At 50.8% G+C, this 14,842-nt stretch overlaps 1 protein-coding gene across 2 annotated transcripts in view; it reads left to right on the forward strand.

Annotated features, from left to right (window-relative positions):
- The first annotated feature begins 3,659 nt into the window (after positions 1-3,659).
- Positions 3,660-14,842, forward strand: part of LMF1 (lipase maturation factor 1) — a 159,218-nt gene continuing 148,035 nt past the window's right edge. The window contains exons 1-2 of one of the 2 annotated variants that reach the window (XM_027656627.1): positions 3,660-3,858; positions 13,483-13,792. In XM_027656627.1, coding sequence (XP_027512428.1) covers positions 3,660-3,858; positions 13,483-13,792 — 509 coding nt within the window. Of the gene's footprint in view, positions 3,859-11,982; positions 12,026-13,482; positions 13,793-14,842 lie in introns of those variants that run through there. The other variant, XM_027656628.1, reaches the window with a different exon arrangement.

Raw genomic sequence — 14,842 nt, forward strand, 5'->3', positions numbered from 1 at the left:
AGGGAAATTTCCTCCTCAGTGGAAGACTGAGAAGGCATTTTTGGAGCATAAGAGCACGTGGGAACAACTGGACACGATGGATGTGCTCTGTGAGGGACACACAGACCACGCTCCTCCCTTGGCTGGGTGTAGGCCCAGCCCAAAGCTGGGCTTTATCCCTAATCTGAACAAGAGGTAAAGTTCTCATTTATCAAAAATTGGCCTCCTTTGAACTGCCAGCAGATTTTACATGGGAATTCCAAAGAGCAAATAGAAAGAGTCTTTACAGGGGGAGAAAAAAATGAGCCCTGATCAGATAAGAGTAAAACCTGTGCATGGTGTTAAAATAAGCCTCTGACATGTGCAGGATTAATGCTCTGCCCAGAGAACGTGGCAGCTCAGAGGTTGCTGTGAAACAATGTTCAAGCCCTTTCAGGAAAACTCCAGGTATCTGAAGATTAAAAAAAAAAAGACCTGTGGTAACTTTCTACTCACTTCAATTAAAACAGCAGCAGAAGAGCTGAAGAACTTTGCTCTCCAGGTGGACAATAGTGGTGGGTCCCATCCTGTACAGTGTGCTTGTGAAGGCTCCAGCACACAACCAGTGTCTGCTCATGGAATTTTAAGGCTAAATTTATATGGCTCTGTTCCTTGCAGGTCAGTTTAGGTCCAAAATTTGCCTTCTGTTCACATAAAATGAGCCTTGTCTCATCCAAAGCTCGTGCAGACGTGTCACTTGGGTGAGTGGTGGACTTGGCAGTGATTTAAATGCAAGTGGAGATGCACAGGATTCCTAAGCCCCTTTCTAGGTTTCATCATGGCAGCAGATATCAGAGAAATAGGACATTCAATGTCATTATGTTATTTTTATTCAAATATTCTAAAATAGCAGCAAGAAAAGAAAATGCTTTTGCAGGATCAAACCTCACACATGTACAAGTTACACAGCAAGACCAGGTGAGCTGCTGGCAAAGGATCTCCTCTTTCCTCCTGCACAGCACAGACTGGATGGCATCTTTTCAAAATAATGGAGATTATTAGGATTAATTATGATTACTGTGATTATTAGTTGTTTGTCCTGTGGTACTGCCTAGGAATCCCTCTTCTGAATCAGCACCTCCCCATTATCCTGTACAAATACAGGAAAAAAAAAAAAAGGTAATTCTTCCTCTGAAAATCCTTTTCAGCCTTAATCCTGCTAACCCTGGAGTTAAGGATCAGAGTTCCACAGGGAAAGGGCGGTGATTTTAAAGGAAAAAATTATTACTGCTGGAAAAATCTTTAACTACTGGAAGGAAGCTCCCAAATTCTTTGTGAGATTCCCCTCTCTCATTTAGCAGACGCAGCTGAAGGGCTCAGTGGGATGGTGTGTAACTGCATTATCCATAACTGAATGTATGTTCTCTTCAGAGGAGCCCCCCAAACGTTAATGCTGCTTTAACAAACAAGTTATTTCTGCTCAAAATTCCCTTTCTCTGTTTTTCTTTAAACCCGATTCCTGGCAGCCAGAGGGGCGAAAGGCCAGACCTGAATGAACACAGAGCAATTTAGGGTGCCAGGGACAGCAGGGTTGAGGTGCTGGTGGGGACAGCTGCTGGGGGCTGGCACAGTGAGGGCTTGTTTCCCTGGCACTTTTTTGCAGCTGTTTGGAACACACAGCAAAATAGGGTCGGGCGGGGGGACGCGGCGGCCACCGGTCGTTGAATGAGGATGAGCATCAATGATGCCCCTGCCCGCCTGGCATTCATGAATCGCCCTCCCTTGGAGCCTCCCAGGCTCTTCACTATCTTCTTTGCCTTATTTGCTCGGGGTTTACACTGTTTCCTTCGCTGGTGCCTCGCTTGGAAAAGAGGGAAAAGCGGCAACCTGAGAATAAAAGTCAATGGTAAAGAGATGAGGGAGCAGAAACCCCCCCGCAGAGGATGGTCCTCCCAGAGCTGGGGCCCAGCGGGGATTTGGGACAGAGAGGTCGTTTGATGCCCCAGTCAACTGGTTTGTCACGTGTTTTCTTTTATAGCTTGAATCATCTTCCAGTAAAGCCAGGAAAGGCTTCCATTGCCTCTTACGAGAACTGGATCGGTCCCTTTTGGTAACAACACATTTCTGCTGGTTTTAGGCTCCAGATTTGCAGCACGTCTTGTTGAAAGGTGCTGCTGACACACGATGTCCCCCAAGTTTGGTGTTTGTTCCTGCCACCACCCCAACCTGTGCATCTGGCAGATCTCCTCAGGGGTGAAAACCCACCCAGCCCAGTGTTCCCTTCCCAGCTCCCATCATTCCTTCTTTTTTTTGCTAAATCTTTAGCCTAAACCCTCCGCTCTTCCTCAGTAATTTCCTCAATTATCCAGTTTGTTTTACAGACATTTCCATTTAACGTGGAATTTGCTGTAGAAGACCCCACAGAGGAAACCATTAGCTTACATCTAAGTTTCTCCTCCCCAAGCCTCGTGGCTAATCCAACGGGAGAGTGAAACTGCAGTTTACCAGAGACCTTTAACAAATAGCTGATTTTTCCTTCCCTATACAATGCACCATTATGTGGGGTTTTTTTCTAAGGAGAACAATGCGAGCAGCAGTGATGGGAAACTGGAAAAACAAAAGGGGCATTTAGAAGGGACCGTTTTCGAGGCTGAGAAGGGTTGAATAATGTTACACCTGATAGCAGATACTTTCTCAGTGGCCACTGGACGGGTTAGCACGGTGGTGTTTACATGCCCGTGCTCATCAGTCACTGATGAGGACATTTTATTGAACTAGTTTTGATAAAAAATACCATTTATGAACTCAATGCAGTCAAGTGTTTGACAGCTATAGATTATTTGAAGTAAAAATCATGGCAGCAGCACAAGTAGAGAATTTAGATGACATATTAGGGAGAAATTGTTCTCTGTGAGGGTGGGGAGGCCCTGGCACAGGTTGCCCAGAGAAGCTGGGGCTGCCCCATCCCGGGAAGTGTCCAAGGCCAGGTTGGATGGGGCTTGGAGCAACCTGGGCTAGTGGGAGGTGTCCCTGCCCATGGCAGGGGGTTGAACTGAGTTGTTTTTAAGGTCCCTCCCAACCGAAACCATTCTGTGATTCCATGAGGAAAGCCTGAGGAATTCAGCTCAAGATGTTCCTTGGGGATGGAGCCGGGTGAGCTGAGGGGCTGCAGCCAGGGCAGCATCCATGGGATGGAGCATCCTGAGCCCCTGACAGAGGGTGGGCACAGGGCTCTGGAGCCACAGAATCCCAAAACAGCCGGGGTTGGAAGGAATCTCTGGAGATCACCCAGGCAGGGTCAGCTGGAGCAGGTGACACAGGGACTGTCCAGGTGGGGTTGGAATGTCTCCGGACAGGGAGACTCCACGGCCCCCCCCGGGCAGCTGTTCCTGTGCTGCATGGAAAGAAGTCCTCCCTTAGGCGGGGGCGAAAATCCTTGTGTTTTACTTTGTGGCCATCGCTCCTCGTCCCGTCACCGGGCACCGCCGAGCAGAGTTCGGCACCGTCCTCTGAGCGCGCTCGGAGATACTTGCGTGGATTGACGGGATCCCGCCCGAACCTTCCCCCCTCCGCCGGCCGCTTTGTCCCCGTTTTTATCTTTATTAAATCCCCAACCTCCTCCCAGACTCCCGCACCGACCCCCCGCTCCCCGCTGCCCTCAGCGCGGCCCCGCCCGCCCGCACATGCTCGCTGCCTCCGACATGGCGGCGCCCGGCGCGGGGCCGCGGCGGCGGCGGCCGGGGGGGCCCGGGGCGGCGCGGGGGGACATTCCCGGGGACATTCCCGGGGACACCCCCGAGCCCCCCGGTCCGGGTACCGCGGCCGGGCCGCCCCCGCCATCTCCGGGCACCTTCTGGCTGACCCGCATCGTGCTGCTGCGCTGCATCGCCCTCCTGTACCGTGAGTGCCCCCGGGGCGGGCGGGGGGCGCCGCGATGAGCCACGTGGAATTCCGGGGTTGTCCCCATCCCAGGGTTGTCCCCCGTCCTCGATGGGCGCCGGGGACAGCGGGAACCCCCCGTGCCAGGGCGGGGCTGAGCCCTTGGGGGCTCTCCGTGCTCCACATGGGTCCGTGCTCCACGTGGGTGCCGGCGCGGACCCCCGAGCGCTGTGACCCCGCCCCGGGCCCGCCCCCCGTCCCGCCGGGAAGGGATGCAGGGATGGATGGATGGATGGATGGATGGATGGATGGATGGATGGCACCCTACCTGTCACCCCGTCACTGCTCGGTTTGGGGTCTCGGGTACCCGTGTGTGCACAGCTTCGGGGATGGGCGAGGTGTGACAGTGGGGAGAGCCAAGGCTGCCGGAGCTCGAGGAGGCTCAGGCTCGTGGTGGGGTTGTTGGGGTGTCCTGTGCAGGGCCAGGAGCTGGATTCGATGGTCCTGTGGATTCTGTGGAGCTCTGGGTTCTGGAAAGCGGAATGTTATATGTTGGTTGTGAAATAAAATGTGGGAATGGGACTGGGTCTCCAGGAGTGAAATGACTTCAATATATGAGTGATCCAACCACTCTGAGCCTGTCTGAGAGGCCACCAGTTACATCCTGCCTAAAATTCCATGTAGTGTTTATGTCTGTCAGATGCTTCAGTGGTCACATCTATGTGGATATTCCAGTTGTATCCCAAGGCAAATGATCATACTACAGTCAGAATTGAATGGACTGGGAACTGTAGGAATTCTGCTGGTGTTTTGGTGGCCATCTGGCTCCAGCTGTTTGGACAATGCTCTCAGGCACGTGGTGGGACTCTTGGGGTGTCCTGTGCATGGCCAGGAGTTGGACTGGATGGTCCTTGTGGGTCCCTTCCAGCTCAGGATATTCCATGATTTTCTTGTTTTCCACTCCTACTTTACTGCTGCTGACGGCTGGATGGTGTTGGTGATGTTGGAGCTCCGGTGCTGGTGGAGCTGGAAGGAGGGTTTGCTCACACCACAAGGTTGGTACCTCTCAGCAGAGCTGGTTGGAGCTGCTCATTCTTTTCTTGTGAGCTTATGAGCTCAGTTATTCAAGAGAGGAACCCTTTGCCTTAGGCAGAAGCAGGACTGGAGGGAGAGATGACATCCTTGGCAGTGCTAACACTGCCAGTCAGGACCTGGAGTCGACATGACCTTAAAATGTTTAACAGTAGAAGCAGTTTCCAGCCTCCACTCATTTGACTCTGGCACTGAGAACACAGAGAGCTCTCCTCAGAGCCCACTGGTGCTCCACTTAAAAAATATTTACAGTGAAACCAAAACTGACATGTAACACACTACGGTACAAATTCTAAACTTGCCCCAGATTTGTCCACAGAATCGTTAGAATTTGTAGCCTGCCAGCCTGCTTAGATTATTTTGCATCAAAACCATGCAGAAGTTGTAGTTTTGTATGGTTTTGACACGTGCTCTGTTTCTAGTTTGGTTTCAGCTCTCGGTGAAATGCGAGGTTATGACTCTTTCAGTCAAAATGAAAGCGATTCCGATATTCCCCCGTGTGTAAATCCAGACTGCTGAGTTTCCCGTGGCTCACTTTGCAGTTTCCTTATGAAAAACTGATTAGTGTTCTCTTTGGGGGGGAGGCTGCTGCTCTCTGATCCTGGATTTGGGGTTATAAACGGGCCACATCAGGGACCAAGTGCTGTCCCCAGGGGCGGTGGCATGGGGCTGGAGGGGGCAGTGGGGAGGGAGCAGGTGGTGACTGGAGGGGTGGGAATTGGTAGAAAACAAATGTGTGGGACCTTCTGGTGAGTGGGAGACCTGATCTGGGACAACAGGAGCAGTAACAGGTGAGATGAGTATCCAATTAAGGGTGGGGTGAGTTAGAGGTGGAAATGATTGAGACTGATGGGCTGCAGGATAAAGGGAGGGTGGGAATGCTGGGACCAGAGGAGGAGGCTGAGCTTGCAGACTGGTGAGTAGAGCTGTATGTGGCACTTTTCCCAAGGGAGAAGGGAGGGGGAACTCCTGGGAGTGGCTGAAGGAGGGGTGAGGACCCCCCCCAAAATGCTTCTGCAGTGCAGAGTGAGGAAACCTTTTGGAGAGAGGTACCCAAAAGGGTTTGAGTACTGGAGCTGGAAGGAACAGGGCAGGAGGATGGCTGTGCCCTTTGTGATGGAAGAGGTGCAGGAGAGGAAAAGTTTAACGGCTCATTATGCAACTTCTGCTTGGCTGCAGTCAGGCCACAGGGATTTCTGCTTTGCTTTTGGTTGGGGCACAGTCAAGAAACCTGGGCCTGGTTTGGGACAGCTTGAATTCCTGTTGGGGCTCCAGTCCCAGCATGGGGGAGATGCCACAAAGCCCCCAACCCTAGAGGGGTGGAGGCTGCTTGGTGTGTCTGAGACAGAGAGGTTGTGAGCAGGCAGATTCCCCTGTGACCCAGCTGGTGGGCTGGGGTGCTCCCGAGGGAAGGTGGGCTGCCTTTTGATCCCTTCTGAGAGCCTGAGTTTAGAAACAGCAGAAAACAATTTAGTGCCTCTGTGCCAAGCTGCTCTTCCAGGCTCTTTTCTGAAGATGGAACCATTTACTGTGACAGATGATTTCTGTTCCCAGACGCGGCGATTCCGAGGCTCAGACTCGCTGAGGAAACGGCTGATGCCGTTGTGACAGTTTGACATTCCTTGACGTTCCTCGGTTGTGGGATGTATTTCACCCTTTTACTCGTAACCCTTTCACTCCTGCTGGGTTAAGCAACAAATCCTTTGGCAGGGACCTTGTCCTGAGGTGTCAGGGGAGTGGTCACTCCCTGGTTGTGTCTCCTGCCTCAGTGCAGCCATGTGAGCTGAGGGCTTGTTCCCCTCCTGGGTGGAAAGGGAGGGGTTGGGACAGTGAAGGACCCTGTGGATGGGCTGGAGAGGAACATGATTTGGGGTGTGCAGTGGTGCTGAGGTGAGGGTGGTGCCTGGTGCAAGCAAGGGAGATGCTTTCCCTGAGGATCTCCCCCTGTGGAAGGAGGACAGGCAGAGCAAGGCAGGTGGGAAGTGTCCTGTGTGCACTCCCTTCTCCCCCACTCCCTTTGCTTTTAACAACTCTCCTCTTCTTGAAGGGGGTTTCCAGCAGCAGCCAGAGCCTGGGAAGTCCCTGGCAAAGCAGCTGCTGTCTGAGAGGCAGGTTAGAGAGGGGAAGGGATCTGATGATTTGGAGAGGTCAGTGACCAAACCCACCTGCTGCTTGCAGGAGTGGGAAGGAAGGGAAGTGGATTCAGCTGGAAGTGCTCCCTGAGGTTTCTCTTTGCAGCAGGGCTGTGCTGGGGGGGCCTCAGCAGAGCAGGGAGGTAAATGAAACACCTGTGTGTGCAATGCCCTTTTTAGGAGGAGCTGGCACTGGGTGCTGGTAAATTCAGTGACACCTGAGTTCTTGCAGTTGACAGCCCTCAGAGGTGTTTTCAGGTCTTTCACTTCACAAATGTGAGCAGACCAAGAGGTAGCACCCTTCTGAAGGAGGAGGGTGTGGAGTAACTCAGAGAATGCTGGAATGGTTTGGGTTGGAAGGGACCTTAAAGCTCATCTAATTCCACCCCCTGCCATGGGCAGGGACACCTTCCACTAGCCCAGGTTGCTTCAAGCCCCATCCAACCTGGCCTTGGGCACTTGCAGGGATCCAGGGGCAGCCACAGCTTCTCTGGGCAACCTGTGCCAGGGCCTCCCCACCCTCACAGGGAACAATTTTTTCCTAATATCTGAAACTACTCTTGGAGAGCTTGAAGCCCTTTCCCCTTGTCCTGTCACTTCAGGCTCTTGTAAATAGTCTCCATCTTTCCTTTAGTTCCCTTCAGGTACCAGAAGGGGCAACTAAGTCACCCCAAAGCTTGTCTTCTCCAGGCTGAACAATCCCAGTTCTCCAGCCTTTCCTCCCAGCAGAGCTGCTTCAGCCCTCTGATCATCTTGGTGCCTCCTCTGGACTCTCTCCAACAGCTCCAGGTCCTTCCAGTGCCGGGGACCCCAGGGCTGGAGGCAGCTCTGCAGAGGGGGGGGTGTCTCACCTGAGCTGGGCAGAGGTTTGAAGAAATGCCCTTTTGAGATCCAAAGGTTTTCCATCCTGGCCTTGCAGCGTGTGTTGGTTCTCTGGGGCAGGGATTGATGTTTTGGCAATACAGAAATTCTTTGAGGTCTTGTTGGAAGTGCTGTTACAGGTAAAGAGCTGGTCCCAAAGCTCTTGACAACAAATGTGCATTATTTGCTCCCTTCACCCTCCTCCTAAATCATTGTTAGGTACCCTTTTTGGGTGGTTACTATCATCAGATGCCAGATGTAGAAGTTTAAGTAATTAGATACCACCCTCCCCAATCTCAGCCAGGCTCTGTGGAGTGCTTTGAAATAAAAGCTATTATTTAAATCTGGTTTATATTCCTGCTCCTTATGTATTGTTTCATAGTATTTTCTTTCCCCAGAGCTGGAGCTACGGGAGGCTCGTGCTCCTTCTTCCTAATTCTGAAATCCAAAGCCTTCTCAGGGGGATTTGGCTTCCTGTAGGTTCCTGGCTCTCCCCGGTGTCCTTCCTCCTCTCTTTCTCTGCCATCTCCCCTGCTTTCCCTTCCCTCAGTTATATTAAAAGGCTCCCAGTAGCTTCCAGTTTGCCTGGTCAGGACTAGAGAGCATCTTCTGATGCTTTTTCTCCCCTGGAAGGTTTTATTTCGGCTCAGAGCTTGTTAGCAAGTCTGTCCAACGACAGCAGCGTGTCAGCACCGGGTGCTCTGAGCAGCTGATCCCCCTGAAATGGGAAAACGAGAGCAAGAACGGAGAAGAGGATTTATCTCCCTGTCTGCTCCTTGCCCAGAGCTGCTCTGGAGCAGAGGGACATCCTCCAGCTGCAGACTGGGCTGCACTGGTGTGGTTGGAACAGCCCGAGTGCCCCAGGGAAGCTTTTGAGCAGTGCCACAGCCCAGCCTGCTCTGTTTGCTTCCAAAACAAGGAGGCAACGGGGAGATAAGGACTCAAAACCCCCCAAAGCACCGTGAATGGCAAGAAAACAAAAAGGTGTTAAGAACAGAGGACTTTGTTGTGTGTTTCTGTGTGGCTGTGGGGTAGCACCGTGAGAAGGGGGGTGCTTGGCTCTGCTCCTTGCTCAGTGCTGTGGTGTTTTACTTCTGCGTTGCAAAACTTCGCAGGGGAATTTATCAATTGAAAGTTTATTTGATTTTAATTTCCCTGATAATAAAGCAAATGCCAGGAATATTCTCCTCTTTCTTCTTTTTGTTGGTACAACCTCAGCCTGCAGCATCCAGCACAGGGCCTGTTTGATGCCTCGTTGGGTCAGAGGGGCACTTGGGCTGTGGCTCCAAGCAGACTTTTTGGGGGTGTGCAAAGTGTAGTTTGGTTTTCATGCAAAGCTCTGTGCTCTTGCTTCATTTCTTCTCGTGATTTGGGCATTAAGTAAAAGTTAAGACTTCTGATGGGGAAGGGAGAGAGAGAGAAAAAGCCACATCACCGGAAAGTTTTGGATTTCACATCTTTAAATTTTTACCAAGCATGGAGAATGGGATTCTCTCCTTCTCCTGCCATGACAGGCTGAGCCTGGGCTGGGGGAAAGGAGCTGAGATGACAGGGAAATAGGGGTAGATGGAATCATTTTGGGTGGGGGGCTCTTTGCTGCACACTTGGGTTGTGTTTATTGGGAGCACAGGGGTTTGAGCAGCTCTGGGTTTGGGGGGAAAGAGGAGCCTGGAAGGGGAAAGAGAAGGTGGAAGGAGGGAGTTAATGGAAAAGTACAGTTAAAGCAGCTTCTGAGGTGAGAGTAAGCAGTGGAGGTCTATTAGCAACGATTCCAATTTACATGGATCACTTTATGTAAAGCTCAGCTCCAGCAGGGAGAGGAAGGTTCCCATGTGAGCTGTCAAAGGCTCTGGCTGCCTGGAGTGAGAGGGAGCTCAGAGCCACTGAGCTCCTTCAGTCTGCAAAGGATGGATAGTCTGGAGAATGACAGTGCTCCAGGTGGGACACGGAGACTGGGATGGGCTGAAAACACCCAAATCTGTCAGGAAGTGTCAGGGAAAAGTCCTGGCAGTGAGCAGCCACAGGGAAGATGGGAATGCAGTGGGGTTTATGCTGGGGCTGGAGACTTAAAAGGGTGCAGAATCCCAGGAAGAAGCTCCAGGACGAAGAAGAAGTGGTTGAACATCCCCTGGTGGGTGTGGCAGCCCGTGCCCAAGGTGGAAGCAAACTTGTTTGACCTGGAGGGAGTGGGAAGATGGAGAGTGGAAAATCCCCAAACACAAGGCCACGGGGAGAGAGGTTTCAGAGGAGGAGTTGGGGAAGAGGAAGAAGCACAGGCTTTGGGGGAAAAGGGACTTTTTTACCCCCCTGACTGAGCCAAGGTCAAAGGGAAGGTTCCTGGAGAAGGGAGCGGGGTCTGTTACACTCAGTTTAAGGATACAGTTTCTCCAGGGGTTTGGGGGAGAGGAAGCAATGACAAGCTGATAAATAACTTCCTTTTCCCCCCCACACTGGATCTGTGCTTCTCCCGTGTTGCTGAAATCCTTTGGAGAATCAGTCTTTAGTTTCAGCTGTTCCCTGTGTCCAGTAACACGGGAACTGCTCTTGGAGATGGAGCTGGTGCCTTGGGAAGAGCAGGGGGGAGAGAGGACTGAGTGGAAGTGGGAGCTTCCTGAGGGATGTGCTCCAAAAGATGCTGGAGATGAGGGGGGAGGGAGCACAGAGTCATCATCGAGACGGCTCAGCCTGGGGAGTGTCCAGGAGAGGGAGCTGGATCCGGGATGGAGCAGCAGGGATGGGAACGCTGCTCTGTGGGCAGTTCATGGGCCGATGGCCTGGGAGGTGATGGATCCAAAAGCTCTGGAATGGTCGGGGTTTGATTTGGGGGAGTTTCAGCTGAATTAGTGCTGTTGCTGGTGGCGTTTAGTGTTGAATGTTGACGTGTGAAACACCAGTGAAAAATCCATATTCTGGGAGAGGAAAAAACCACTTCGGAGCCCAAACTGGGCAATCCTAAAATGTGCATTTCATGTCAACTTTAACTCAGTCTCTGCTGCTTTCAGACTCAAAAAGGCTGTGCAGGACTGTCCATACAATGTGTACTTTTCTGCAATTGCTATAGTTTGTTTTTCCTAATTTATCCTTTCCTTCTTTGCCTTCCATACGGTGCAGGGGTCTAATTTAGACTTTTTTAGACAAAAATGTGCTTGGCAGTTATGGGTTGGGGCAGCAATTCTGGAGCATTTAGAGGTGAATTTGATTAGCACTTTTGGAAAACTGTGCAGCAAATTGCAGTGCTAATCACGGGCAGTCGAGCCATGGAGTTTTAAGGCAGAGCTGGTCTTTAGTCGTGTTGTTTTTTGGGTTTTTTTTAAGCCAAAAATGAAGATATTAAGCTGTCTGAAGCTCAAAAGCATCATATTTTTGCTGGCTTCACATATCAGGGTTTCTGTTTAAACATTTGTGCTGAACTGAGTGTTGGGAGAAAAATATGAATAATGTTGAATAATGTGAATATTTGCAGTCAGGAACTGATCCCGTAGGGTTGTGATGAGTTTTTCTCTTGTGCCTCACTGCCCATAAGTGGGCAAAATATTCAGTGTGTCTTTTAATAGTTGGTAAAATCATAAGTAGTTGGTATAAAAGATGGATGGGAAGAGATGCAGCCACTTAACTCCCAACTTTGTTGCGTCATCGCTGTGATTCGGGAGCTGCTGGAATCAAAGGGAACCCTCCCAGTGACCTCTGCTGTGGGTTGTGACTCGTGGTGGTTTTCCAAATGAGAACAAAATATGTGGTTTGTGCAGAGAGAGAGCTGGAGAAAGTGTTAAGTGGATTAACTGAGCCCCACTGGGGACCTTTGTGTGTGTCTGGGGACGTTCAGTTTTATTCCCTGGGGCTGCAGGCTTTTGGTTGCTCCTCAGACTTCAAAGGAATGGGAATCCAGGCCTGAACTGGGGGTTTGATGTCAGTGTTCCAGGGGAGGGGCAGGGAGCAGAGGAACACCAGGATTGCTGTTTGCAGAGTGACCCTGTTCAGATAAGGAAGGCAACAAATGTGATCATTAACCAGGGAGGTTTGGGGGGAAACAAATTGGCCTTTTGCAAGACCTTTGGGATTGCTGTGCGTGACATGGCTGGGGTTTGATAATGTTTGAAGGATGGGTAAGTTAGTGGATGGAGCCTAATCAGGGAATGTTGGCCTCCACTTTTTTTTTTTTCCCCCCCTGAGAAATGGAGATTGCTGCAGTTACAAACTGCAAATTGGTTACTGGAGGAGATTCTTAAAATATGAGCTAATCCCTACGAACTGACCAACTTTCTCTGTAGAACATCAAATTCTAGGTCTGTAATCTGTAATTAAATTGCTTCTGTGCTGTTAAAAAAAGCAGCTGGTCGTTCTAAGATGGTCCAGTGCAGGAGCACAGACACTATAAATGGGAGAACTGTAGGGACATGGGAAAAGTAGCAATTTAGAGGACGGGGAAAATATTAAGACTCTGTATTTCCAGCATGTGAGAGGATCCAGAAAGTCAGTCCACAGCAGAGCTACTGTCTTTGGCAATTGGGATGGAGAACTGTTAACCACTGCACTTCCAGAAGGATTGAGGGGTGGTTTGAACAGCTCTGGGGTTCTCAGGATGGGAAGGACATGGATCTGCTGGAATGAGGCCATGGAGATGCTCCACAGACTGTGGAGCCAGGCTGGGAATGCTGAGGGTGTTCACCTGGAGAAGAGGAGGCTCCAGGGAGACCTCAGATCCCCTTCCAGTGCCCAAAGGGGCTCCAGGAGAACTGGAGAGGGACTTGGGACAAGGAATGGATGGACAGGACACAGGGAATGTCTTCCCACTGCCAGAAGGCAGAGTTAGATGGGATATTGGGAAGGAATCCTTCCCTGTGAGGGTGTCTGTGTTTAATGGAACTGAAATAGGAGGGTTGGAAGGTACAGGTGGATCTTTTCTGCTGCAGAGCTGGCAGGAGCTGGGTGTGCTCTTCTGGATGCTTCCACTGGGCTCCCTGGAATCTGTGTGTTCCTCAGTGTCCCCTCTCCAAAGGGTTATTGCAGAAAGGAAATTCTGACTGAGTCTTGAAATCAGTTTATCACATTCCCTGCTCCTCTGCAGTGCCAGGGAGTTGTTTCAGGAGATGGACAGTGTGGGACTCACCTCAGGTCCCTCTGGATCTGACAGAGCTGGGATGAGCTTCCTGCTCCTACCCTGGATCGGGTCACTGGGTCCCAGGGAGCTTTTCCCAGCAGTGCCTGGAGCAGTTTGCCTGCAGCAGGTGGTGTGTCCCTCACAGCTGAAGATGATCCCAAACAGGTTCTGTGCTGCTTCCTGGTGTGAAGGGAGAGATGGGATTTATAGAATTCCTCTGCATTGTGGTTAGCAGAGATCACAGGATCATGGAGTGGTTGGGGTTGGGAGGGACCTTAAAGCTCATCCAGTTCCAACCCCTGCCATGGGCAGGGAACCTTGTGCTTGAGCCTGTTGGGTTTTAACAGAGATGAAGACTTGAATAAATTCCTTCTGAAACATTAATGTACTTCTGTAACTCATGACTCAGAATTATCCAGGCTGAGGGATTTTAACAGTTTTTCTTCCTCCTTGTTTTCCTAGTTGTGGCCTTCCTGGTGGCATATCATCAGAACAAGCAGCTGATAGGAGAGAAGGGGCTGCTGCCCTGCAAACTGTACCTGCAGAACATCAAGAGGTACTTCAAAGGGAAGATAAACCTGGATGCCTTGAGCTATGCCCCGACCATCATCTGGTTTCTGGATTGGTCTGACATGGACAGCACCTTGGACTGCCTTGCCCTGGCTGGCCTGGCAATATCAGCTTTTGTGTTGGTGGCTGGATGTGCAAACATGGTCCTCATGTCCATCCTGTGGCTCCTCTACCTCTCCTTGGTCAACGTTGGACAGATCTGGTAGGTTCTCAACCTCTCTGCTTTGTTTTTCTCTGGTATCTGATGCCAAGACAATGCCCTGCCCAGCAGGAATTCACACAGAGCCTGGAGTTTGCCTTTTGTGGGTGCTGTGGTTGAAAGGAATTGGCTCTTGATATTTGAAATAAAGCTGTATTTTATTTATTTTTTTATTTTTATTTTTTTACTCCTTTGACTCTTCAGATTTGGGGTTTAAAATTTAATCTGGCACAGGCAGGTGCTCCTGGTGTGCAGCAAAAACACACCAAGGGATTGGGTTGGGTTCTTCTGGGAAAGGGGTAAGAGAGAAGGGGGGTTAGATGATGTTGCCTCAACTTCTTCTCTTAATATTACATATGAAACAGGAAATGAGGTGGTTCTTGTTAAGGAGTGGGGGAAAGGAATCAAAGCAGCCCAGCAGCACAGTTCATTCAGCTGTGGTTACATTTTTCATTAGATCCTCTGAAATGGGTCACTGGGTGGTCAAAACCATATTATTATTGTGCACACAGTGTGACCTGGAATTCCCTGGAGAAAGGGATGCTGGGTGCTTCCAGTGCAAGTAAACACAGGGAAAGAGCAAAGCAGGGATTAGCTGAAGTTCTCCCAGGGAATTGTGGCAGGAGGGGTGAGCTGAGAGCACCCAAAATCTGGTCTGGTGGGTGGGCAGCAGTGTTGGCCTTAAACTGAGGCTGGGTTTAAATCTCCCTTCTCACACTGGTTTGTCCACAGGTTTAGATGGTTCTTTAAGTGTCTTACTGTCAGTTTTGGGCAGATTGAGAGGTTTGGATGAGTTCTGATGCTTCCCCAGGGTAGAAGACCACAGATCTCACCCCGTGGGGAAGGATGGTGCTGTCAGGCCATTCCTGGCCAAGTTATGAGACAGCTCAGCAAAGAGGCAACTGAAAGGAGGAAGAAATTCCTGCTGTGGCCACGTTGGTTGGAGTTGTTGTCCAGTCCTGGTGTTCCTGTTGCTCTGGCCAGGTTGGGCTCCTGTGACCCAGCACCCCCCTCCCAGCAGAATCCTCTGCTGTAGGTGCCTGGGCAGCCAGT

This window comes from Corapipo altera, unplaced genomic scaffold, assembly GCF_003945725.1.
Source record: "Corapipo altera isolate COAL_440 unplaced genomic scaffold, ASM394572v1 104, whole genome shotgun sequence".
NCBI classification, from domain to species: domain Eukaryota; kingdom Metazoa; phylum Chordata; class Aves; order Passeriformes; family Pipridae; genus Corapipo; species Corapipo altera.